General features: G+C 32.9%; 1 protein-coding gene, 2 long non-coding RNA genes and 1 pseudogene across 11 annotated transcripts; all 4 read left to right on the plus strand.

Annotated features, from left to right (window-relative positions):
• The first annotated feature begins 222 nt into the window (after positions 1 to 222).
• On the plus strand, positions 223 to 2,137 carry LOC133783866 (uncharacterized). Its single transcript, XR_009870997.1, has 3 exons — positions 223 to 359; positions 450 to 520; positions 2,067 to 2,137. It is a non-coding gene; the product is annotated as an uncharacterized LOC133783866 (long non-coding RNA).
• An 11,742-nt stretch (positions 2,138 to 13,879) lies between these two features.
• LOC133781807 (uncharacterized) lies at positions 13,880 to 17,463 on the plus strand. 5 transcript variants are annotated; one of them, XR_009870283.1, is made up of 4 exons: positions 13,880 to 14,360; positions 14,600 to 16,250; positions 16,345 to 16,523; positions 17,215 to 17,463. It is a non-coding gene; the product is annotated as an uncharacterized LOC133781807 (long non-coding RNA). The 5 variants fall into 5 exon arrangements; XR_009870284.1 differs by having other exon boundaries at positions 13,880 to 14,249; XR_009870285.1 differs by having other exon boundaries at positions 13,886 to 14,664; positions 15,303 to 16,250.
• LOC133787224 (U6 spliceosomal RNA) lies at positions 14,151 to 14,261 on the plus strand (annotated as a pseudogene).
• Positions 17,464 to 20,283: 2,820 nt separating the features above from the next.
• LOC133781810 (THO complex subunit 5B) lies at positions 20,284 to 24,048 on the plus strand. Of its 5 annotated transcripts, XM_062220887.1 has the most exons (5): positions 20,284 to 20,320; positions 20,547 to 20,600; positions 20,921 to 20,967; positions 21,095 to 23,745; positions 23,950 to 24,048. In XM_062220887.1, exon 4 carries the CDS (start codon positions 21,144 to 21,146, stop codon positions 23,583 to 23,585), a length of 2,442 nt encoding a protein of 813 aa, XP_062076871.1. In that variant the 5' UTR covers positions 20,284 to 20,320; positions 20,547 to 20,600; positions 20,921 to 20,967; positions 21,095 to 21,143; the 3' UTR covers positions 23,586 to 23,745; positions 23,950 to 24,048. The 5 variants fall into 5 exon arrangements, with proteins under 5 accessions (XP_062076871.1, XP_062076876.1, XP_062076875.1 ...); XM_062220892.1 differs by lacking the exon at positions 20,921 to 20,967 and having other exon boundaries at positions 20,302 to 20,320; XM_062220891.1 differs by lacking the exons at positions 20,284 to 20,320; positions 20,921 to 20,967 and adding an exon at positions 20,347 to 20,377 and having other exon boundaries at positions 20,542 to 20,600.
• Positions 24,049 to 24,381: the final 333 nt, after the last annotated feature.

Consider the following 24,381-nt stretch of genomic DNA (forward strand, 5'->3'; position numbering starts at 1 on the left):
AAACATTTATTAACCTTTATAAAAAAATAAAAAAAAATGAAATGATCACATATATATAGCAAAGGGTGGCCGGCCGGCCATGTGGTATTTTAGAGTTGTGTGAACCCAATTTTATATAGATAAAATCCCATTTAATTAAGAAGTCAAGTGGGCAAGTGGGTAGAAAAGCACTCAAGTATTTTGTGATATTTTGAAGAGTTTTGTGAGCAATTCTAACCCTAAGAACCGACCACTCTCCCTCTCTCATTCACTATCATCTTTTTTGAAAACTCTCTCAAAGTTTTCTCTCAATGTTCAACCTCAAGAACACCAAGGAAACTTGGAGGCTAAGTCTTGGTCTAGGAAGTATTTTCCCTAAGGTAAAGTTTCACTAATCTAGGCTTTTGTAAAGTTTTAAGCATAGAGTTTCAAATAGCTAATTAACTATGTTGTTGGGGGAAATTGGTTAGGGTTTTTGAAAGGTTTTGGAGGAGCCAAAGCTAATAGGAAGGTCCAAACCTTAAGCAAGAACACCAAAAAGGTAAAAAGTTTACTTTTGATGATTTTGTTGTAAGGTTTTTAGTTTTAAGCATTATTTTGTATATTTAATGCTTAAAGTTTCTTGTTGGTGATGTAATAAGGTTATGGTAGTTGTTTAATAATTTTTATGATGCATGTGTATTGATTTTTGAAAATGGGAACCAAAACCCCCAAGGGTTTTGTAGGATACCCTAAAACAAAACATATTTTGAGCTGTGACTTCCAAGGGGTCAAGCAGCCACTGTATATTGTTTTTGTAAAATTAAATTGTACTGTGATGTTGTTGAGATTTAGTACATAAAATTGAGCTTTTGAAACACTAAAAAATGTTTAGAAATGAGTAAGTTATGATATTTCAAAGTTTAGGTAAAAACTGTTTTTTCGTATTCTTATTTTCAGAACCAAGTTTGGACAGCCACTGTATAGGGAAAATGAACCCGGTTTTTTCTAAAAAAATTTGGACATATTTCTGGTATAACCTATTATTCCACTGTAAAATTTGGTAAGAAAATATTGAACGGTTTGAAAGTTATTAACTGTCAAAGTTTGGAAAAAATAAGGACTTGAAAATAAGGTCATTTTTACCTCATTGTTGGAAAATGATTTCACCAATCAAAAACGCTCATTTTTACCTAAGATTTTACAAAGACCTAAATGGCATAACAAAAATGGAATTGGGAAATTTTGGTAACAATTGGGTAAGTAAATTTCAAGTTATGAACTAACGAAGTATGTAGTTAAAAATGTAAAAAATAGGTTTTTCACACTTAGTGTAAAAATGAGATTTTGGAACATAAGGTAAAAAGTAAAATTTTGCTTATTTCAAGATATAAATTGGTAAGTCTTGAAATCATATTTTCACTAAAATTACCCCTTTGAGTTTAAATGAATTATTTTTATTAAAGAGTTTTTATTCTTTCTAAAAATAAGAAATTTAATTTATTAATAGTTAATAAATTAAAAGAGGGTTTAAAACCCTATATTTTGAGAAAATAATTAAATGAATTTTTTTTCTAGTAAGTAAAAATTGATTAATTGATTTTGGAAAATTAATTAGTCAAGATGGGAAATTTTTAACGGTTTTCCTAATTAAGACAAATTAGGCAATTTTCTTAAAACGGTTTTTAGATATTAAAACCTTAAGAAAAATAAAAGGAAAATTTAAGAGTTTATTTTCTTTAAAAATAATTAAGGAATTAATTAGTATTTTCTAGATATAATACCGACTAAAATCTTACATATTTTAACCGACTAGTCGAAAGTGCGGGTTAATAGCGATATCTTGAAAGCATAAGATTTTTAGCGAATTGTGGGAAAATACCATTGTGATACCCGAGCCTAGGTATCGAGACCTTAGGATAGGTCTCCCCGAGACTTAGGGTTTAGTCTCGAATATTTTGTATGACTTTCCTTAATAGGTTTAAAACCAAATAAGGATTATAAATCCTTACAAATGACTTTTATTAAAATGACCAAACTGCCCAAAATAATAATAATGAATTATGAGTGCCATAATTAATCCGAGTATACTGTATGGATAACTACAGCATTGGCTAAGCATAACTGGACTGAACGTTTGAAGGTGAAAACCTGCTGAGCGCTAAGGACTCCAAGTAAGTCAACTTATATTGTATGGCTGCAGCATGAAATGATTATTGTCTTGTATGTTAGTATAGGGATACATGCGCATATATAGACTGTCATAGAAAGTTGCTTAGAGACGTTAGTCTAGTGAGTGCTGATTTAGAAAATATGAACGGTAGATGTCCGTCATATCCTAGACGGTTGATCCCCGTCATACTGCTTGATTTTATTTATGTCCGGCTCATTACCGCAACGAGTGGCCATGAGATGAGGATAAGCTGGTTAAACCTAGGGGCGCCAAAATAAATGGGACCTAGGGGCCCTCATGCTTACTTAATCATTGGACGGTTAGAATCCGAGTAAGTGCTTTGATAAGTTATTCCCGGATAGCAACCGTGAATATTGGCCATTCAGTGAGAGTGCCTAGAGATACTAGGGGTTGCCAAGATTGAGTGAGGCTAAACACCCTAGGGGCAACTGCTCACCAGCACCACTGATTAACATAGAAGTCTCCGTAAAACCGTGTAAATTGGATTACACTCTTGGATAAGTAGCGATGCCCTAGGTAACACGATAATTACCCTTGATGAGAATATTTATTGGCTAGATCTTAGTGTGGAGACTCGGTTCTCTTTTACAGATTAGCAATTATGTTGGAGGGCGCATTACGCCTGAATTGTTGGAAATTGTCGAGCGTTGGTCTCGAATTATATGGTGATATAATATATCTGCTTGCTCTGGGATTTTCTGAGTGCAGGGATATAATTGTTGATAAGATATAGTTGTGATATAATATATCTGCTTGCTCTGGGATTTTCTGAGTGCAGGGATATAGTTGTTGATAAGATATAGTTGTGATATAATATATCTGCTTGTTCTAGGATTTTTCTGAGTGCAGGATTTTATCTAGTTATGAATTAATTTATCCTTGGTTATCAGGCATGACCATAAGTTTGCCAGGACGCTTTAGCGTTCTTGAAATTGATTGCGTAGGGTCCGGAACCCTAATTCTCTACATGCTTTGTTTGAAAGTTGATCTTACTAAGCGTTTTCGCTTACCTAGTTGTTTCATGTTGTAGGTAAGAGCAAGGGCAAGGCAGAGCAGTGAGCACTGGAGTCTTCCTTGCAAATGTACATGTGGACCGACCTTTTGGAAAGCCGTTTTATTTTTGGAAATGTTGTGTAATTTTCCTAAACTAGGCTCACTCTACTCTTTATAAAACATGTTTGTAACTAAATGTTAAGTATGGCCATACGACTTTTTAAAAAGTCTTTTTTTTCTATGGGTTTTTGAGACATTTTGTTAAATGAAAACATTTATATTTCCGCATTATCGAGTCTTAAAAATCTGGGTCGTTACATTTATGCTATAATATGTATATGTATAATATGTTTTGGAGTCCTTGGGCATATGGCTTGTTTAGATAACAAGCCCCAAGATTATGTCTTTAGTCGCTTGGGCATATGACTTGCTTAGATAGCAAGCCCCAAGATTAGTTTATCATTTTCATGGTTTAGAGTTATGGTTTACCCTACCTCAGATATTAGACAGGGGACCTAGATGGGTTATCATATACTACCATGTGATCTAACCTACCTCAGATATTAGACAGGGGACCTAGATGGTTTATTGCATGCCATGTTAATGAGTTAATGGCCATTAATATTGTAGTCCTATATGGTATATGTTTTTTATAGTCATATGTTTTATAGTTTATGTTTATGATGTAGTTTTATGCTTATGATATATGATGTATGTTTTTAGTAGGTTTTCCTTGTTGGGCATTAGGCTCATTCCTTTATTTTTAGTGTGATGCAGGAAAATGAATATGGAAGGCGGAATGATTCTTGGTAACTTGGCTTGTGTGTTGAGGATGGATGGAATGTGTGGACTGCGTGTCGATCGAGGATGAAGTTATTTATTTTTAGTCTTTTGAATCATGTTTTTTTCCGCATTTAGTTTTGTAAACAATTTTCTTTAGTTTAAAATTATGTTTTATGTTTTAAACAATGGGTACCCATGCCATATTTTCTATTATTATGTAGTTGATACAATATTTTGAGATTTAACAAAGTTATATTATTTCTTATGTACCTTTCCCAAAATAGTAGCTATGTATAGTAGATCTAATGGTCCAAGGTCTTAGAAATAGTTGGGTCATTACACTTGAAGTGATGAAGGAAGAAAGGCTTGCTTTGGGCCGCTGGAGAGTTGCTGAAGAAGTTAAGGGAGCTTGGCTGCTGGGCAGGTGACAGGTGGCGCAGTAGGGAGCTCGGACATGTGGCGCGGACAACTGGCAGCTGGGAGAAGAGTAATCTGGCGGGCTTGGGCAAGGGCAATTGGTTCTTGGGCCAAATGGGCCTGAGCTTCATTTCTTCAACAAAATATCATTTTCTTCCTTTCTTTTTTTAGTTTTAACTCATTCTTTCTCTTCTCTTTTTGCTAGTGTTCAAATGCAATTTATTTCCTAAAAATTAATAATAAATTAAATCATAATCAAATATTTTCATTTATAAAATAAATCATATTAATTCCATGAAAATATTAATTAAAACTTAATTTATTTTTTACCATTAAAATCAATAAATGTGTATTTTTCACCACTAATCACAACCCCCGGCTAGCTTATTGCTAGTCCCTAGCAATTCAAGCAGATAAAAATTATTACCAAGATGAATTAGTGAACTAAATTATGCAAAATCATTTAACAAAATGTTTAGTGAGAATTTAGAAAATGTTATTTAAAACTATCAAAGTTGTAATTCAAGAGTTTTGTGTGTGTGCACCAAACCATATCGTTCTTTCCAAAACTAACACAAACAATATTGAAAAATCACCAAAGAATAAAGTCTCAACTTCAAATCCTCACAAGGGTATTGAAAGTATTTTTATGGAAAATGGTTGACGCTCTTGGAGTTGGAAATTAATCAATTAACACTAAAAAATGGATGTTATCGTTTTAGGACAAACAATGTTAACGAATATTGATCAAAAGACAGGCTAATCAATTAATTAGAATCTAAATGACATAAGAACCTTCGGGATTTTACAAAATGATATTAAGAGTCAAAATAAAGAACAAAACAAAATAATAAAATACACAAACCTTTTTCTTTTATTTCTGTTTTTGATGACATAAATTGAAAACAAATGTAATAATGTTGAATTTTTATTAATTTTTTTTTATTTGACAATTTTTTTTTTGAATAAAACTACAAAAGATGAAGATGAAAAATGTTGTTCTTGGTCTCCCTTTTTTTTCTTCATTTTTTTTCATTCAATTTTTTTTAATATAATTCTTCTTTTTCTTCTTTTTTTATAATTTTTTTCCTTTTTTTATATTTTTTTTTTTGACAAGGGACAACATAAAAATACAAGAAATTAAAAGGAAAAATAAAATACAACAAAGGATCTTTAAAACAAAATTCTATCCCTATAGTAATTGTCATGTTTTAAATCCCAGAAATTAATTTTACCAACTCAAATGATCAATAGAAGTTTTCAAAGTTGTTTTCTCATTCTCACTTCTCACAAAAATTAAAAGCTTTAAACTTAGGAATTTTCTCAATTGAATGTGTGTATTTTTTTTTCAATGTTTGGTTATGCATGAAATTACTCTAAAAAATTACTTCCTAATAGTAAAAATAGCAAAAACTATCTCACCAAGATTTTGTTGTCATGAATTTTGTAAAAATTTAACTCAAAATTTCAAAATGGTAATCAAAATATATTTCAACACATGAATATGCATACTACCCCCAACTTTAAATGAGACATTGTCCTCGATGTCTAACATTAAGCTCATTGTGCGAGAAAAAAGGAATATTATAACCAACAAAACCCCAAAAAGTAAAATTCGCAACATAAAATAAAGACACAAATTAAAAGAAAGCACACTAAAAAAAAATGATAAAACCTGATCAGTCTTTGGTAGACAAAAGCATCGCTCTCAGGTAAGTCTACCAACTGCATATTTGCGTACTATCCTGTATCGAAAATAAATTTTCTTTTATCCTGCGTCTCAAAAATAGAAACGTTAGTAACATTTTCAAGATAAAGAAAATGTTTGGATTCAAAATCGTGGAGGAAATTGGGTGAATGTTTCATTGTAAATATGTTTATGATTTCCTCAATGATTAAGTCTATCACATCAGTATGATAGCTTCCATTTTTCTTTGGAGTGGTTGGAAGAATTTCGGTATGGGAAAGAGTTTCACTCCAAATGGTAATAGCATCATCCTCATCGGGTTTAGAACTGGGAGTAGGGGATGGTGTTATGGCCTCAGGTTGGGACGGGAATTGACTTAAATTATGTGAAATAATAGCATTGGTCAATTCTAAAAGTTGAGTACTAGTTTCCTTAAAATCTTCCACAAATTGTTTATTGAATTCTCTTTGCTCCTCTATAAATGTGTATAAAGTGTTTTTCTAAAGAAGTCGTATTAGTGCAGACATTATATGGAGGTTCATGTGGGAAGTTAGGAAAATTTTGCTTAAAATTTATGAGAGGTAGTGCATGCTAGTTGTACTCAGGCTTCCAACTAAAATCTACGGGGTTGGTCCAACTAGAATTATGATTCCTATGGTCGACTCTTTCAAAGTCATAATAACGTTCATCATAATCTACCTCGGGAACCTCGTAATTTTCTCTTTCAAACTTAGTTTCTAAGACCTCAAGTTCTCGGTATTCTCTTACACTAAGTTTGCATGCACTCCTAAAACGGCTAGTACCCTCAGTAGCACTAGAATTGAGATTGTTTTTAACTGAAGGATAATACATTGGAAAATACAGCTCGAAACGTTTCTTCTCTTCTTCATTCCTTTTTTTTTTTTTTCCTTTTGTGATTTTTTTTTCAGTTTTGATTTTTTTTTTAATTTTGTTGTTTTACTTGTTTCCAGGTCGATTTGAGGTTTTTAGAACGATCCCACTTAAGACCTACACTTTATATAGAACTCCCCGAGGTTCATAGATAATTGTGGAGGGGTCACAATTCATAAAAACGGTCCTCTTACAACCAATACTTACTAGAAACTAGAACTCCCCGAGGTTACTAAGTAAGCATGGATGAAACTTTACTCAAATTGGCCTTTAAGCAAAAATTGCTTATGTTGACAAAACAAGCTTTGTTATTATTATTATTTTTTTTGTATTTTATGATTTTTTTTAAGATTTAAAACCTAAAAATAAAAAATAAAAACTAATAACAACAAAAAAAAAATAGAAAATAAATAAATAAAATAAAGATACAAATCTAACAATAGAAAATAACAAAAAAAAATTTAAACAAAAGAAATATTTTACTAACAAAACTAAACTAACAAAATATAAGCAACCAATAATTAAAATAAAAAAAAAAGAAATAAATTAGTTAAGCAACCAATTTATATACATTTTTTCAAATTTTTTTTTACTACAAAAAAAAAGATAAAAATAAAATAAATTAAAAAAAAAGAAACTAAATACACACACAAGTTTTTTTTTTTCAAAAATAATAAAGAAAAGAGAGAAAGAACGAAAAAAAAAAAGAAAAATAACAACAAAATAAACTAAAGAATAAAACTAACAAATCCTATAAAAGAAAGGATGGCAATATTTTTTTCTTCTTATAGTACAACATTGTAAAGAAAAATGAAAAACTAACTAAAAAGGAACAATTAAAAAAAAGATATTGATTTTTTTTTCTTTTTTTTTAGAGTAAATAAGAAAAATCTAAAAAATATCCTAGAGAAATATACACAAAAACAAAAAGATAGAATTACTCATCTCTTTTGCAAAATTTATTGAAAAACTATTTTTTTCCATTACCTCCCCGGCAACGGCGCCAAAATTTGTTTAACGCCCAAAACGTGCATCCACTAAGCGATGGTTGTAGTATAGATCAGGCGGTCGATTCCACAAGGAGCTAAAGAAATAAAGTTAATGTAACGCCATGGATAGCCAAGACCGCTGTAGAGTCCATGAACCTTACTTAGCTAGTTAGATAGTAGTAGTAATAGTAATAGCTAGTAGTAGTTGTAGTATGTTTTTGACTGTGGATTTTGGTTCAAGCCGGGACTTAGTTGGAAACTCCTAGCAATAGTTATAGATTTTATAAGTTTAACCTATAATTTAAGAATATTAATTATAACATAAGGTTTGATTAATATTGCTGGTTATTAATATGACAATTATTATAACCTAAGGTTTAGATAGAGCCAATAAGAATATGACACTTGTCATGAGCATGGTTATTACTAAGGTTTAGATAGAGCCAATAAGATTATGACATTTTTCATATGCATGATTATTAAGTAATTATTATTTTAATGATAAAATAAGGGAAATATAAGACTTAGTTTTCACCAGAATCTGTTAGGAGCATGATATTTGTCACAATTTTATTTATTTGAGATTTAGATAATTAAATAGATTTTTCGTAGTTTTAGGGTACTTTAACTTCCGACCTATTTTTGACCCAGTTATGTTATGAATTTTGAAAAATATTATTTCTAGAAATTTTTAGATAATTGAATTATCTTTCTAACGATATAAAGAGAGTTTAAATCAGAGTACTACAGCTCTAGATATGTTGATTTTACTGCATGTAAGTTTAGAGTTACGAGATTTAGGGAGTTAGAAGTTAGGATTCTATTTGTTTTTATTATTTTTGTTTTAAAAATCAAGCTTTGACTCCTTAAATCTCTCTCTGAACAATTTGATCAAGTTCTAGGCCTTTGGCTGAAGGATATTCAAATATTTTCAATTAAATTCATTATTTTTATTCAAAGTCAAAAAGAAGATTTTTATTCCTAGAACTCTATAAATAGGACCTAACACCAAGCATTTTCATTCATTCTTCAAGCATTAATCAGAGCCTTCCAGTCGCTAGTGAGACTATAGAGTGATAAACACTTGAGTTGGGGTTATAAGCTTAATAAACACTTGGGAAGTAAGGTTATAGTGTATTTCGGTTTCGAGGTATAGTTCGGTCATAGAAGCATTCAAGGTATTCCTTATTCTAGTTCCTTTATGTATTGTTCTTATAGTTTTTCTACTCAAATCCTAACTCGTATTCTCTATTCTTCGTTAGGCATCTAAGATCTTGAACGTAAGATTTTTATTGGTAAGTATCTTTTCGATGGTGTAGTTCATTCTTTTCATCCCTTTTCTTTAGTATACTCACCTCTCTATTATGGATTTTAGGAGTGTTCCAAAATCCCAACTTTGTTCTCATCATCCTGGTATATTGGTAAGGAAAATAGGATAGTTTTATATGCTTATATGTTATGTTGATATGTTATGATAAGTTATGCTATAGTATGTTATGTTATGTTTTCTTATGTTTCATGGTTATGATTTACCCTACCTCAGATATTAGACAGGGGACGTAGATGGGTTATCATAAACCTACCATGTGATCTAACCTACCTCAGATATTAGAAAAGGGACGTAGATGGTTTATCACATGTTTTAATGGTCATTAATATTATAGTCTTATATGATGTACGTCTTTATAGATATATGTTATATGTTTATAGCTTATAGTTATGTGTATGATTATGTTTCATGCTTGTAGTAGATTTTCTTTGCTGGGCATTAGGCTCATTCCTTTATGTTGTATATGTGCAGGAAAATAGTTATGGTGGCAGAAAGATTCTTGGCAGCTTGGGGATGCGTATTGAGGCAGGTTGGAATCAATGGACTGAGCGTTCGATTAGAGGATGAAGTTTTTCTTTAGTCTTTTAGTTATAATTTCTATGTATTATTTTTCTGCACTTAATTTTGTAACCAATTTATTTAAGTTATGTTTTGTTTTATTTTCAAAATAATGGGATCCCATATCCTAAATGAATTTTTATGTATTAACATTTACTTTACAATTTTTAAATAAAGTTATGGTTATTTCATTTGTACATTCTCTTAAGATTAGTATAGTAGTTATTAATGGTCCAAGGTCTAGAATAGTTGGGTCGTTACAACCGCTACACTGTGTACCTATAAAGGTGCAGGACTTGCTAATCAAGTCAATAATTTAAAAACGTGTCACTAAACATGTATGAGCTAGGGTTAAAAAGGTTATGGTTTCAAAAGTTACACTTTATATAATTAAACAGTTTTATACATGGGATCCCAAAAAGAAACAGAGTTCAAAAGTTGGTTTACAAAATCTCCAAAATACAGACAACCATCAGCTATACTAAGGCAAAATAGACATTTCTGGTTCTCACGTCCCTGCCTAAACCTCAACCGTGGCGATTGACCAGCTGGTCATGTACATTCAGCTTGCAGAGCTCTCCAAGTCAGGGCTAATCAAGCTTGCCCTTGCCTTTACTTGCACCACGTAGCACCCGTGAGCCGAGGCCCAGCAAGAAAACATAATATGCAGCACAAACATCAATAACAGATAATCAACTCTTTAAGCATGTTCTAACACTTAAAACTCCACATTAACCACTCAGCACTTACACATAACCAATAATGCAACTAGTCACAAATAACAATTAGGTCATATAGTAGTCAGGGCCGACAACTTAGGCCGCACCCTCTGTTTACCCCACTGACTCTGGCCCGCTTAAACCGAGCTCAGTGCATAATAAGCTGTCCTCGGCTACCAGTGGCCAAGCCGCGCCCTGTGCGCTAGGGTAACCCTTGGCACTCTTAGGTCTGAACTGAGCTAAGCCTTCATCAATTCAGCTCAAACACAAAGTTTTCCCCAGCTGATTCCCTTAGATTTTCTGTAGTTTCTTGGGAGAGAAAAGATAAGGGAAGAGGAGAGAGAGCATGGGTCAGTTTATGCTTTATTCCCCAGTTTTTTTTTATTAACTTAATCTAATCCTGGCCAGTTAAGTCAGTCCCCGAGGGCAAAACGGTAATTTTCCCCAATATTCCCGCCTAAGCTTTCTATCCTCAAATATATCTCCATATACTTATTTCCATAACCCGAAAAGTCTAAATAACTACCCGATACCTGAAATACCCCTGACTTATCCAAAGTCAAATACTAAGCCCCGTTGTGACTTTTCCCGCTATCTAGCTCCCTAGGATCGCCTCAAGTCGCTCACTGCAAATCTACCCACATGATAATGTGGTTCTCACAGGTATAATATTTAACCACATTTATATTCATATAATCATACAAGCATGCCCATCATATAATCATACATTAAATCAATAAATTCACTCATAAGTCAATTATGCCCTCCCAGCACACTAATTAGGGCTCTTAAGCCATATTAGTGATTTTGGGTCGTTATAGTTAATCAATAAATAAAGTTTAGAGATAAATAATATGAGGAAAATAGAACAAGTGATATTTTTGTTGTTTTTGAGATTTAAATATTAGAAATAAAGATAAATTAAAGTGTGATGTAACAATAGGTAACAAGTAGGAAGGATCAAGAGTCACTAATATGCATACTTATTTATTTGGTTCTTCGATTCATAAAAATTACACAAACGGGTAGTTCACATCCCAACTATTCATTTGGAAGATTTAACATTGAAGCACAAATATGTTTCACAAAAATGTATTCAAGTGATTACTATTCTTTACCGTGGAAAGATGAGATAAATCTTATGAGAAATCTAAAAATGACATTATACCATTGGCAATAATGCAATAAAATATTGGACATAAAACCTAACACAAATATTACTTTTACTATTTATAACATACATAGAAAGAGCATGATTAATTCTATATAGAATTTAGCAAAAGTAAATATATGTGAATGAGATGGAGAAAATGATAAAGATATTATCTATATTATTTTCACTAATTTGATAGTACATAGAAAGTGCTTGACAAAATCTATATACTATTAGTAAACATAAATACAGATAACAAGATGAAGAAATAGAGATGAAAGAAAATAAATCACTCAAATATATAAACTTTAAGCACATAATGAATAAAAAATACCAAACAAAGTCATAGTGCATATAGGATCATCCTAACCTTCCTAAGAAGGTTAGCCTAGTATGCTAGACATTCTCATGAAATTCGAGAGAGAAAATATGAGAAATGAGACTAAAATTTGGTAGAGTTTTGCTACTTAAAAATTACATTGAAATTGTGATAGAAAAGTCCTTGTTTATAGATGGAGAAAATGACTAAAAAGAAATTAAACAACAATTCGGGGTTTACAAATTAAATCTAAAATATTAATAATAAAATATGATTTTGAAAAATAAAATCTTATTATAATATTAACCTAGTTATTTTGGTGCATAGTCAAAATGCTATTTTTCAAAAACACCAAAAAAGATGAGCTTCAAAGCTCAAAATGACAATGTTGCAAGGTCCAATACCCACAAAACATGGGTTGAAGGTGGCTGGTGACACAAGAGGGTTTTGACCCATTCCCAGCCAATAGGGAAGTGCCACATAGGCGCTGGCTGAAGGGAAGGAAGGAGGCCTTTGGTTTTGGGCTGCTGGAGGTGGAGGAGCTGGGCCTTCGTTGGGCCTGTTGGAGGGAAGCTAGGTTGGGCCTTTGTTGGGCATTGGGGGCTTGGAGTGTTGAAGGAAGCAAGGCTTGCTTTGGGCTGCTGGAGAGTTGCTGAAGAAGTTACGGGAGCTTGGCTGCTGGGCAGCTGACAGGTGGCGCAGCAGGGAGCTCGGACGCGTGGCGCGCTGGGGCGCGGACAGCTGGCAACTGGGAGAAGAGTAAGCTGGCGGGCCTGGGCAAGGGCAATTGGTTCTTGGGTCAAACGGGCCTGAGCTTCATTTCTTCAACAAAATATCATTTTCTTCCTTTCTTTTTTCAGTTTTAACTCATTCTTTCTCTTCTCTTTTTGCTAGTGTTCAAATGCAATTTATTTCCTAAAAATTAACAATAAATTAAATCATAATCAAATATTTTCATTTATAAAAAAATCATATTAATTCAATGAAAATATTAATTACAAATTAATTTATTTTGACTATTAAAATCAATAAATGTGTATTTTTCACCACTAATCAATAATAAAATATGATTTTTAAAAATCAAATCTTATTATAAATATTAACCTAGTTATTTTGGTGCATGGTCAATATGTCATTTTTCTAAAACACCAAAAAAATGTGAGCTTTAAAGCTCAAAATGGGAAGTTCAAGGCCCAACACCCACGAAATATGGGCGGAAGGTGGCTGGTGGCAGAGGTGGGTTTGACCTAATTTGCAGCCAATGGAGAGGCACCACGTGGGCGTTGGCTGGGGGAAGAGAAGGGGCAACCGAACCGAGTCAAGCGCGGGTTGGCTGGAGCTCCAAGCGAGTCGCACGGGTCAGGGAGCTGGGAAGTGGGATGCGTGACAAGCGAGGAGCGCACCAAGTGGCACGCTGAAGAGAAGAGAAAGCTGGCGGGCCTAGGTCTTTGGGCTGAATTCTGGGCCTATTTTTGGGCTTCAAGAATGCTACTTTTCAATTGTTTTTCAGATTTAACTTTTTTTTCTTTTTTTTTCTTTATGCCAAAATGCAATTTTAATTCCTACAAAATAACAATAAATCAAATCATAATCAAATATTTTTATTTATAAAATAAATTATATTAATTCTATGAAAATATTAATTAAACTTAATTTATTAATTTGTAAGATACATTGATTTGTGCATTTGCTATAGTATGCATATATATATATATATATATATATATTAGTCTGACTCCATATATACATGATTAAGGGGCTTACAAAGTCTTGAATATGATGATATATATAAATATTCAATATGCATAGGCATCATGTGTATAAAGAGTAGTGCTTTTTTTTGCAAAAGAGAGAGAGAGAAAATACAATAATTAAGACCAAATTGAGTGATGGGAAGAGCTTGTGACTTTGGTTAGTTCGAAGAAAAGTGAATATAGGTCCATTAGAGTAAGCACAGATTGGAAAATGTATTATAAATATGGGTATAAACATAATTAAATATGCTTTGTAGTTAACTAACACTAAAAATGGGTAGCTATTTTTTCACAAAGTGCCAAATCTTTAGCAGCTGAAGTGTCGAGTGTGTGGGCTGGACTTCCCTCTCATCTCAAGTCTCAATTATGCAAAGAGTCCCACATTGCTCAGATGAAAATTGCTATATATTTTTATATACTCTAATGTCAGGAGATACGCTGGAATGATACAGAGAAGATTAGCATGGCCCCTGCGCAAGGATGACACGCACAAATCGAGAAATGGTCATAATTGTTTTTTACCAAATCTGTCCTGTTTTTCCTTATGATTTCATTCACCCAATCATCTCTGCAAATCTCTCTGATTTCATTAACTTTTTTCCTTCAGTAATGGAAGTGAGATTCTGACTGATTGAGTTTTGGTTATCTGAAAATTTCATCTTCTCAAGCTTCAGTTTTTTTATTCATTTCGGTATCTCTGTGATTTTATTTCTGCCAAGTTTTTCTGAAGATGAAAGTGCATATGAAAATGTTGCATACCAGGCGTTTGATGATAATTCCCAAAGAAACTAAATTATTTTTGGGATTTGGAATTTAATTTTAAATTGTGGGTACATATTATATTTTTGCTGCAGTGGTTATCCTCTTGTGCTGTTGAGCCAATATGATGGCCTCGAAGTCTTTCGCTTAAACTATTGAGGTAAGTTTTTTGAAAGACTCGGAATATTTTCGTCTCCAAAATTATTTGTTGCTTTTATTACAATAAGTTCACTGAGGAGATTCATAGTTTTATGCATCTAGTGTTTATGTGTTTAGACATCTTCAGTGAGAAGAATATTGTCCCCACCTCTGTGAAGCTGGAATTGATTAAAATGCTAGTCTCTAAGTTTTGTCTCACCAAAATGGGTTCCACAGTAAACAATTTGGTAATTATGTGGAAAAATGAATGCATTCAAAGGGGTTATTTTTCTCCTCTGCACCTTTTCATTCTTTGTTTTTATTGTCATTCTTCTTATGAATGTGTCAGTTAATGCCATTACTTTCACATAGGCTTTTTGTGTGAGTTGTAGAGTTGTAGCTGCGTTGGTTGCTAGAAATGTAAAAGGTTATTATTTTTACTTGTTCCTGCTTCTTTTCATGTTGTGGACTTTTTTGTCAATTTTTTTTTACTCATTGAGAATCACTGTGTATCTGCTTTATTTTATCTCATCATTTTTTGTATCATAGTTTCTTTAGTTTGTCAACATTGCTTTTCATGGTTGGAGTTCTAAACCTTTCTCATCTTTAGTTTGATGAACTTATATTTCCGTGGTATCTTGTTTCTCTTTAAGCTATCAGATGCTAAGGATGTAATGGAAGCAATTCAAGATGTTGACAAGCAAGTCTGAGAACAGACTAAAGAATTTACAACCAGAAAAACTCTTAAACAGCTACAAACCAGAAAATTACCATAAAAAAAACCTGCAGTTTCTAACTAAATCAGCAAAAAATAAACCCTTAAACTCCTTTACATTCAATGCTCATGTAGCTGCCCAATATCTGAATTTATTCCACAGATGAGGGGAAGTCTCCTCAGTATCTTAAAAAATTCATCTATTGCGCTCCAAGCAAATTGCCCATCACATGGCCATGGCTGCTACACCCCAAAAATCTCATGACAATGCTGCTGAAATACTCACTGCATATTGAACTCTCTGAACAAAGTTCTCAGAGAGAAGAAAATTCACAATGAACAAAATGGTGGTTCAAACTCTCCCCACTTTTCTTCCACAGAACACATCACCCGGGTGACTTTTTTTTTTTAATAAGAAATAGTTTGTTGCTTCCCATTTGTAAAATTAGCCCAGCTGGGGTTTGAACCACAGAGCTCTTACACACAACACACACCCATGTGTTTAATAATGCATCTTTACCTGGATTCGTTATAGTAATGCAGGGGGCTAAGGATTAGACAGATCAGATAGAGAGGGTTTTCCTTTTCCTGAACAGTGGTGAAAAGCATGTCATCAGAGTAGGCGAATCTGATGCCACACTCTATCTGTGTCGAAACTTATATTAGCTGAGGTTTAGAATCCTTTCCTTTCATTCATTATTATTGGCATGGTATGCTTCATTTTTAAATAACAAACATTTACATGGACTACTAGACGGATACGTTCTGTCCTATATATGAGCACTCACTTTTTGGTTAACACCATTTCTTATTACATGCTCACAATTACGAGACTAGAGATGCTTTTCATTGGATTTCTTCTTCAACTTTTGGTCATACGTTCTCTAAAATGGGTAGCTACTCTATTCTTGGCCATCTGATTATGTCTGTCTAATGATCCTTCTCTACAATACATGTTTACTTGGGCTCATTTTCTGATTGTTTTAGGTGCTGCAATGAAGCATCTGTAGTCTTTAATGAAGCAGCTTCCCAAACTCTGCTTGTGTCGAACGAGGATTGCAAAGCAATAGCATAAGAGATATCCCTTGAATTTTTTCATAATACTACTGTTATAGAAGGAGCTTCTGCAAAGTCTCTAACTGGCACCTCTTCTAATGGCCACACAGGTAATGATGAACCACCATATATTCCAAAGTTACATTCTGTTTCAGGCAGATTAAACTTTTGAACAATCCCTTAGCATTTCGGTATTTAAGATATATCGTACCAACAGAGCTTGGGGGTCTTTGCACTAATTGGCAGTTACACTTACCATTGTTCTTGACTTGGATAAAGTTGTATATGGCCAAGAATTTTTTTATGCCAAGCTGAAAACTTGATAAAAATAATGTAATCTTGCATGTTTCCCTTGTGCTTCCTCAAAGCATGTTGCACATTTTTTATGTAATTTACTTTTGTTTTAAATATATCTGGCATTTGTTTGTCTACTTTCATCCCATGGCTTCAAGTGTATGTTGTTTAAAATTATGCTATAATATTGGTAGCTCGTTGCCTCATGGTCCTAGATATTATCCTAATTTGTTTGTAATGAATGAGCCTATCAAACATGCTACTGTTGAAATCACTCAAAATATATTTTTGTGTACGTGAAACTTTTCAATTGAGATTAATACAAAATATCATGAGCTTTTTGGTTTAGGTACATAAATTTTTAAATGTTTATTTTTTCTCATGTATTTTACTTTTTGTTGATAGCATATAGATTGGTTAGTTACCTTTTTTGTAAAAAAGAATGAAGAAATTGTGCCTCTTTTGGTAATTTACTTACCTGTTGTGTTTACTATTTATGATCTGCAGAATATGGAGAGATCAAACTATTGGGTGCATCAAAACCTGTAATTGCATCCATGTCTGATTTGGCAGCAAGTGGAGGATATTACATGGCAATGGCAGCACAGATAATTGGTATAGAAAATATAACCTTAAGTGGATCAAATTAGAGTTGTGATAGGTGAACTCCATTTCTGTTCCGAGTCTAATAAATAGACAAGAAACTATGCATTTGCTTCTAGCTTTTGTGCTTATGTTCTTTTTCTTCTTCTGCTCGTTGTGGTTGTGCTTCTTTTTATTCTAATTCTTCTTCTGCCTTTTGTTTGATAAAATGGAGAGACAGTTGGATAGAAAAAAAATCCTCCTTTTTGTAAAATAATAATAATAATAAAAAACTTTCATTAAATAGTAGAAACTCAAGTTTATACAAGAATATATGTATATACACATCTATAAACTAAATTTAATTTTGTTTAATAAATACTCTATTTACAATAAATCATATTTATTCATTTTACTAAATTATCATTTTCGCATTCTAATTCATTATCAATGAGAGGTAATGATAATAAAATTATAATAACTAAAAACTTAAAGAGGTAATATTTGTAGAATAATTTTAAAATATGAAATAAAATTAGTTTAACATTTTTTAGAATAGCCATATTGAATGGATTAGAATACTGCATGAAATATTGAATGTAAAATATGCACTCTCGTATTAATAATTTTTTTTAGTTGGTTAGACTTATCAATTTCATTTTAAATTAGTATGAAACTCTTTCTAAACAACAGGCCCAGGCCCTTTATATGGTGGTAGGAAAGGAAAATTATGCATTTCCTCGATGTTGGATTAAGAGTTTAAAATCCCCAAATCTCCAATACAATTTAAATGAATAAACTTTGAATTTCTAATTCTAATGGGTAGTGTTAATGCTTTAGATTTATGACAAATCCCTATTTATAAAATTCATAATACAACACTGTAAACTTGTCCAATTACTACATGTATATAGGGGTGTTTACGGTGCTGTAGGTACAGTAATTGGCCAATTTATTAGATCGTATCGCATATGTGGTGAGCAATTTTGTAAATTGCAACTCGTACCGTATAGACCTCAAACTGCATAAATTACATCACAAAAATGCGGTGCGATGTGGGCAATTTATATTTATGGCCAAATAATATAACAACTAAACATTATAATTAATAAATATTCATAGTAAAACTCATAAATAAAGAGTGTTTAACAAAACAATAAATATACAACAAAATTAATAAATTTTTAGCAAAATAATAAAAATACAATAAACTAATAACAAAGAAAAAATATAATATAAAAGTAAAAATTTTGATTAAGGAATAATGTATTTAGCTTGAAATAGAATATATGTTAGCATCTTATGAAATATAATAACTTTTTTTAAATATTGTGTATATTATACTATATAAATATACATATGCATTAAGTTTAAATTAAAAATAAATTGATTAAAATTAATATTAATAAAAAATTATGAATAAAATTGAGGATCTTATTAGCTTCTTGAAAGAGATGATTTTTGAGAGGTCCAAAAATTAAAAGCCAACCAACCTAAATTTTAGGCTTTTAAGTTTCTCATCCTTAAAATATTTTTCCTTTAGCGAGATAACCTTTAGCCACACTAATCTTCTCTTTTATGAAATTTTTATATTCCCCTCCCCAACGCTTGTAGCCACAGAGGTGGCTTAAGTATATTTGTTAGATAAAATGTCATATTGTCAATGTCAAGTAAGATTTTTATTTATTGTGGCTAGAGAAGTTGCCACTTTCAGGCAACGTTGCTTATTCTTTTTCTAACAAATTAATAATATTTTATACAAATTTATGTACTTTTGGCAACACACAAGGTTGCTTGCACTGCTGATGCTCTAATACCTTTTTGTTATTTTATTTTTGTTTTCAATTAAAATAATAAATATAGATCTAAAAAGAAGAGAAAAAAAAGCACGAACGCAATAGTATTCTTAGTTATTCATCCACAATTTCTTTTTCCAAAAATCTCCAAATCATATCAAATCTCTCTAAATTTATATAACGATGATTTTTTTACACACTTACATACCAATTTGTCAACATTGTTGTTAAAAGAGTGATATACATATAAATAAATAAAAAACCCTATTTTTTTATTTGAATTTGAGAACAAAGAAAATTGTTTTTTTTTTTGGCTTAGAAGTTAGTTTTTTCCTAAATATGTAGTGAAATAACCATAAAAGTATCATGTTAGCTATATTATCACCATTTTGTGGTTTTTTTATTTGAAAATTGTGATTTTGTGAAGTGAATTCCACGAAGAAGATGATACGCATGTCTCAACTGTGTTCAGTTAAGCTAATGTAAATCTCACCCAAATTAGTCGAGATGATAGTTCTAATAGAGCTCGACCAAACATGGTTAAGATACTGATAGAACTCAATTATTGCTCAACTAAATGTGGACTTGGTCGAAATTCTTATTTTTAATCTTAAACTTAATAATTATAATTTTAACATCAAATATATTTTATAATATTTTAAATGTCAATAATCAATTTTTGTTACAACAATCATTCGAGTGGTAATCTATGTTTAATATGACCAAGAGTTATATAAGTGGTCACCAAAGAGTGGAAGTTATGTCTATCATGGTTGAGATTTTCAAAGACTAGTAAAACTTTTCTTGTTATGGTCGATATTTCTAAGATTTTCAAAGATTAAATAAAATTTTAGTATAAAGCTCAATTGGTGTTAGTAGAACTCGACCAAAAACTAGTATTTTCTTAATTATTTATTATAACAAGTTATTTTGCTAAATATTTTGTTTAGCTTAGCTTATTTAAGTTAGTTTTAACTTTTAGGATTGAAAATATTTTTACAAGTGTTTTGGTAAAAAATAATCCATTAATTTAAAATGTTTTTTTTTTTAGAATTCCCAACTTTTTTTTTTTCAATTGAAGCTATTTTTTATATTAGAATAATTTTATTTTAGCTATGAAATTTTTTTAATTAATTAATATCACAATAACTTTTCATTAAAAATAAATAAATAAAATGAGAAGGTTTTGCCAGAGTCTTCCTCCGAGGAGGTCATTTAGCTCAATTTAGACCAAGGTCTGGTTTATGCTGGTGTAACTTAATAGCTTAGCTCCTCCTTTTCGTCCGAGCCAAGGTATTTTTTTTGGGGGGGATATATAAGTAGCTTAGGTTTGAAATTTGTTGCTTAAAATTCCGTGGCTCACCGCCGACTCGTCTTCACATTCTCACTATACGATTTTCTGATTTTCGTTTCTCACTGTCCGATTCTGATTTTTGTTTACGAGTTTTTCTTTTTGGGCAGCAAGGCAACGAAGAGAAACTCCAGCTTATCCGTGCTCACACAATCTTGATTAAGGTTTGGTTTATTTCTCCTTTCTCTTGATGCTTTTGAATTTCTTTTAGCAAAAATTACGATTTTATGCGTTATGGGTAGTGAGGATTTTGGGGTTTCTGATTTGGGGTTATAGCGGTCAAGACGTCTATTGTCATTCCCATAACACACCAAGGTCGACGGTGAGCTTTTTCTAGTTAGTGAGCTAATATATATCGTAATGTGATGGGGTCTGGTATGTTTAATTCAAAAGAATTTCGAGATCTTTTAAGTAAATTGCTTATAAGTTGTTTGTAGAAATGTCTAACTGAATTTCGTTTTCGTGTCCTGTTCTAACTGATTAGAAAGGGTGTTTATGCTTGAAGATTACAAGGGGTGTTTGAATCTAAACGTAAGTTTCCTAAATCTGTAAGTTGTCTTGTATGTCTTTTCAAACCAGAATTTGAGATCAAAATCAAGTTTTTTGAACTGGGTTTTCCTTATTTTCATCATTATTATTTTTAAATTATACGAGACAGGATTGAGTAGGAACTGAGAAATCTAAATAACTGGTAGAAGAAGAAGAAAATGGAAGATGGCGAGGTTGAGGAGGGGATGCTGGTTGAAGAAGATGTGCACACAGAGGCTGAGCGTAAGGTCGAGAAATCACCATATGAATTGCTTCAAGAGAGCAAGGCTTCGGTTGAGGACATCATTACCAAAATGCTTTCCATTAAGAAAGAGGGAAAACCCAAACCCGAGCTCAAAGAACTAGTCACTCAGATGTTCATACACTTTGTCACACTTCGCCAGGCAAATCGTTCTATCTTGCTCCAGGAGGATCGTGTGAAAGCGGAGACAGAAAATGCGAAGGCCCCAGTGGATTTCGCAACCCTGCAGCTTCACAATCTAATGTATGAAAAGGGTCACTATATAAAAGCCATTAAAGCTTGCAAAGATTTCAAATCAAAATACCCTGATATTGAGTTCGTACCCGAGGAAGAGTTTTTTCGTGATGCACCAGAAGAGATACAAAATTCTGTGTTGTCAAATAATCCTGCACACAATCTCATGTTGAAAAGGCTCGATTTTGAACTTTTTCAGCGCAAAGAGCTATGCAAACTTCGCGAAAAACTTGAACAACAGAAGAAAAGTCTTTCAGAGACCATTGTGAATCGCAAAAAGTTCTTGTCTAGTCTCCCATCACACCTCAAATCTCTTAAGAAAGCATCGTTGCCAGTACAAAACCTATTAGGGGTGCTGCATACAAAGAAACAGAAGCAGCACCACTCAGCAGAGTTACTTCCACCTCCTCTCTATGTGCTTTACTCACAGTTATTGGCACAGAAAGAAGCATTCGGTGAACAAGTAGATCTGGAGATACTTGGAAGCGTGAAGGATGCACAAACTTTAGCTCACCAACAAACTAATGTGGACACTGGAATTTCTACTAATCAGGAGTCTTCTAGAATGGAGGATGATGCAGTTGATGAGGAAGAAGATGGCCAAAGAAGGAGAAAACGAACAAGGAGGATTCCAGCCAAGGATAACCTTGAACACGCAGGGTATCAAGTTCACCCTCTAGAAGTGGTGCTTCATGTGTATGATAATGATTGCGAAGCTTCTGATCTCAAGTCTGTAAAACTTATTACCATTAAGTTTGAGTATTTGTTGAAGTTGAATGTTGTATGTGTTGGAATCGAAGGATCCCATGAAGGACCTGAGAATAACATCTTGTGCAACTTATTCCCTGATGATACTGGCCTTGAGCTTCCGCATCAATCATCCAAGCTTCTTGTTGGTGATTCTCTTGTATTTGATGAAAAGAGAACTTCTCGGCCATACAAGTGGGCCCAGCATTTAGCGGGAATTGATTTATTGCCCGAGCTGTCACCTTTGCTGACTCGACATGCAACTCCAAGCAGTGATGTTGCAAAAAGTGATGCAGTCAAATCTGGCCTTTCTTTGTACCGGCAGCAGAATCGTGTGTTGACAGTAGTTCAAAGAATTCGCTCTCGGAAAAAGGGTCAGCTGGCTCTTGTGGAACAGCTTGATTCACTTATGAAGTTTAAATGGCCTGCTTTGTCCTGTGAAAGTGTTCCATGGGCTTTGCATACTCCTTTGTGCAATTTTATTGGTTGTTCACCCGTAGGACTCCCTCCTAATAATCAGGCTTCATCTTCATCTGTAACAGACGTGAACCAGGTTCCACAACCTACAGAGGTAGTTGAACTGTCTGGTACTTCGAAGGAGGAGCTAGAGAGTATCAGGGAAGATGGGGAGCTTCCATCTCTGGCTTCAGTTACATCTAGTGATATTAAATTGCCTCCATCAAAAGGGTCAAATATTGAACATTCGAGGCAGCTGTCTTTAATTTCAAAAAGCATAATATCTCCAATCAGCAAGCCAAAATCACAAAGTTTTAAGAAACATGATGAAGATGCAAATATTTTGCTGGACTTTGAGAGTGATATGGATGAGCCTACATACATTGAGTCAGAAGAAGAGCATGCAGTGCCTATTCACTGCTTTGAAGCGACTAGAAAATGGATTAATTATGGAATCAGGGAATTTTCTCTTGTCTTGATCAGGAATATAGACACCCTAAAGAAGAGTTTCAAGTTAGAATCTAAGATTAACATCTGCGTGGAGTATCCTCTGAGGCCTCCCTTTTTCTCATTGAGAATTTACACTTCATTTGAAGAAAATCCTTATGAAGATGATGGTTCTGAATGGTATAATGAACTTCGTGCAATAGAAGCAGAGGTCAATCTTCACATGCTGAAGTTGTTACCTCCTGATCATGAAAATTATGTATTAGCTCATCAAGTACGTTGTCTGGCTATGTTGTTTGACTATTACATGGATGACATATCCCCATCTGAAAAAAGAAAGACTACTTCTGTTGTTGATGTTGGCTTGTGTAAGCCTGTTAGTGGTCAACTTGTATCCAGATCATATAGAGGAAGAGATCGCAGAAAGATGATATCCTGGAAAGACATGGAATGCACTCCTGGCTACCCTTATTAAGCAGTGTATTTCTTTGGTTTGTGTTGTTTCAGTTCAGACACTGGCCTGAAGATTGAAGCTGTTGAATTCAAGAGTTCGGAATTCTAGTATTGGGATCTTCCCTTAATTGCAATCATGGGTTCCTCCTGGGATTACTTTATGCTCTATTCTCTACAACTTGGTATTTAATCTTTTCTGTATATAAAGTTTAGTAAGTTGTCGTAGCATTATGCATTGCATTGTGAAAACAAGCTTAAAATACGAACGAAGATGTTTTGTTTCAAAAAAATTATAATAATTTTTCTTCTGAGAATGGGTTTGGAGTTGGAGTCTTTTTCTGGGGTTTGTGTTTGGGGTCTTATTCTTCTTCTTTCTTCTTTGACAGAATACATGCCGGGGAGGACTGTCGTTGTGATCTTGTGGGTGACTATGGCCCGGGCAGGTATGAGAGTTTATGGAACACTTTATTCTTCTCTTTGAATAAAGTCAACTTATCATTTGAGGTGGATCAGTTCTATTCTTTGGCAGCATCGCCAGTCTATTATAACTACAATCTTTATCAACAATTAAATGACTTTCAAGCTATTATATTTGGTTTAATTATAATTCTTGTGATTTATTTATGTTTTTCTTGATTCAGTATGATATTGATTGAATTTGTCTTTTGGGATTTTTTGAAGTTTCTCTTTCCTTATTACTTCCCATAAAAGGTGTGCATAAGGGGAGGCGGATTTTTATGTTATTTTGGGTATGCTACTTTTTGGTTGCTTTCCAAATATTGATTGGTTAACTTTTAAAACATGATTTTCAGATTATT

Source organism: Humulus lupulus, chromosome 6 (assembly GCF_963169125.1).
Source record: "Humulus lupulus chromosome 6, drHumLupu1.1, whole genome shotgun sequence".
NCBI lineage: Eukaryota > Viridiplantae > Streptophyta > Magnoliopsida > Rosales > Cannabaceae > Humulus > Humulus lupulus.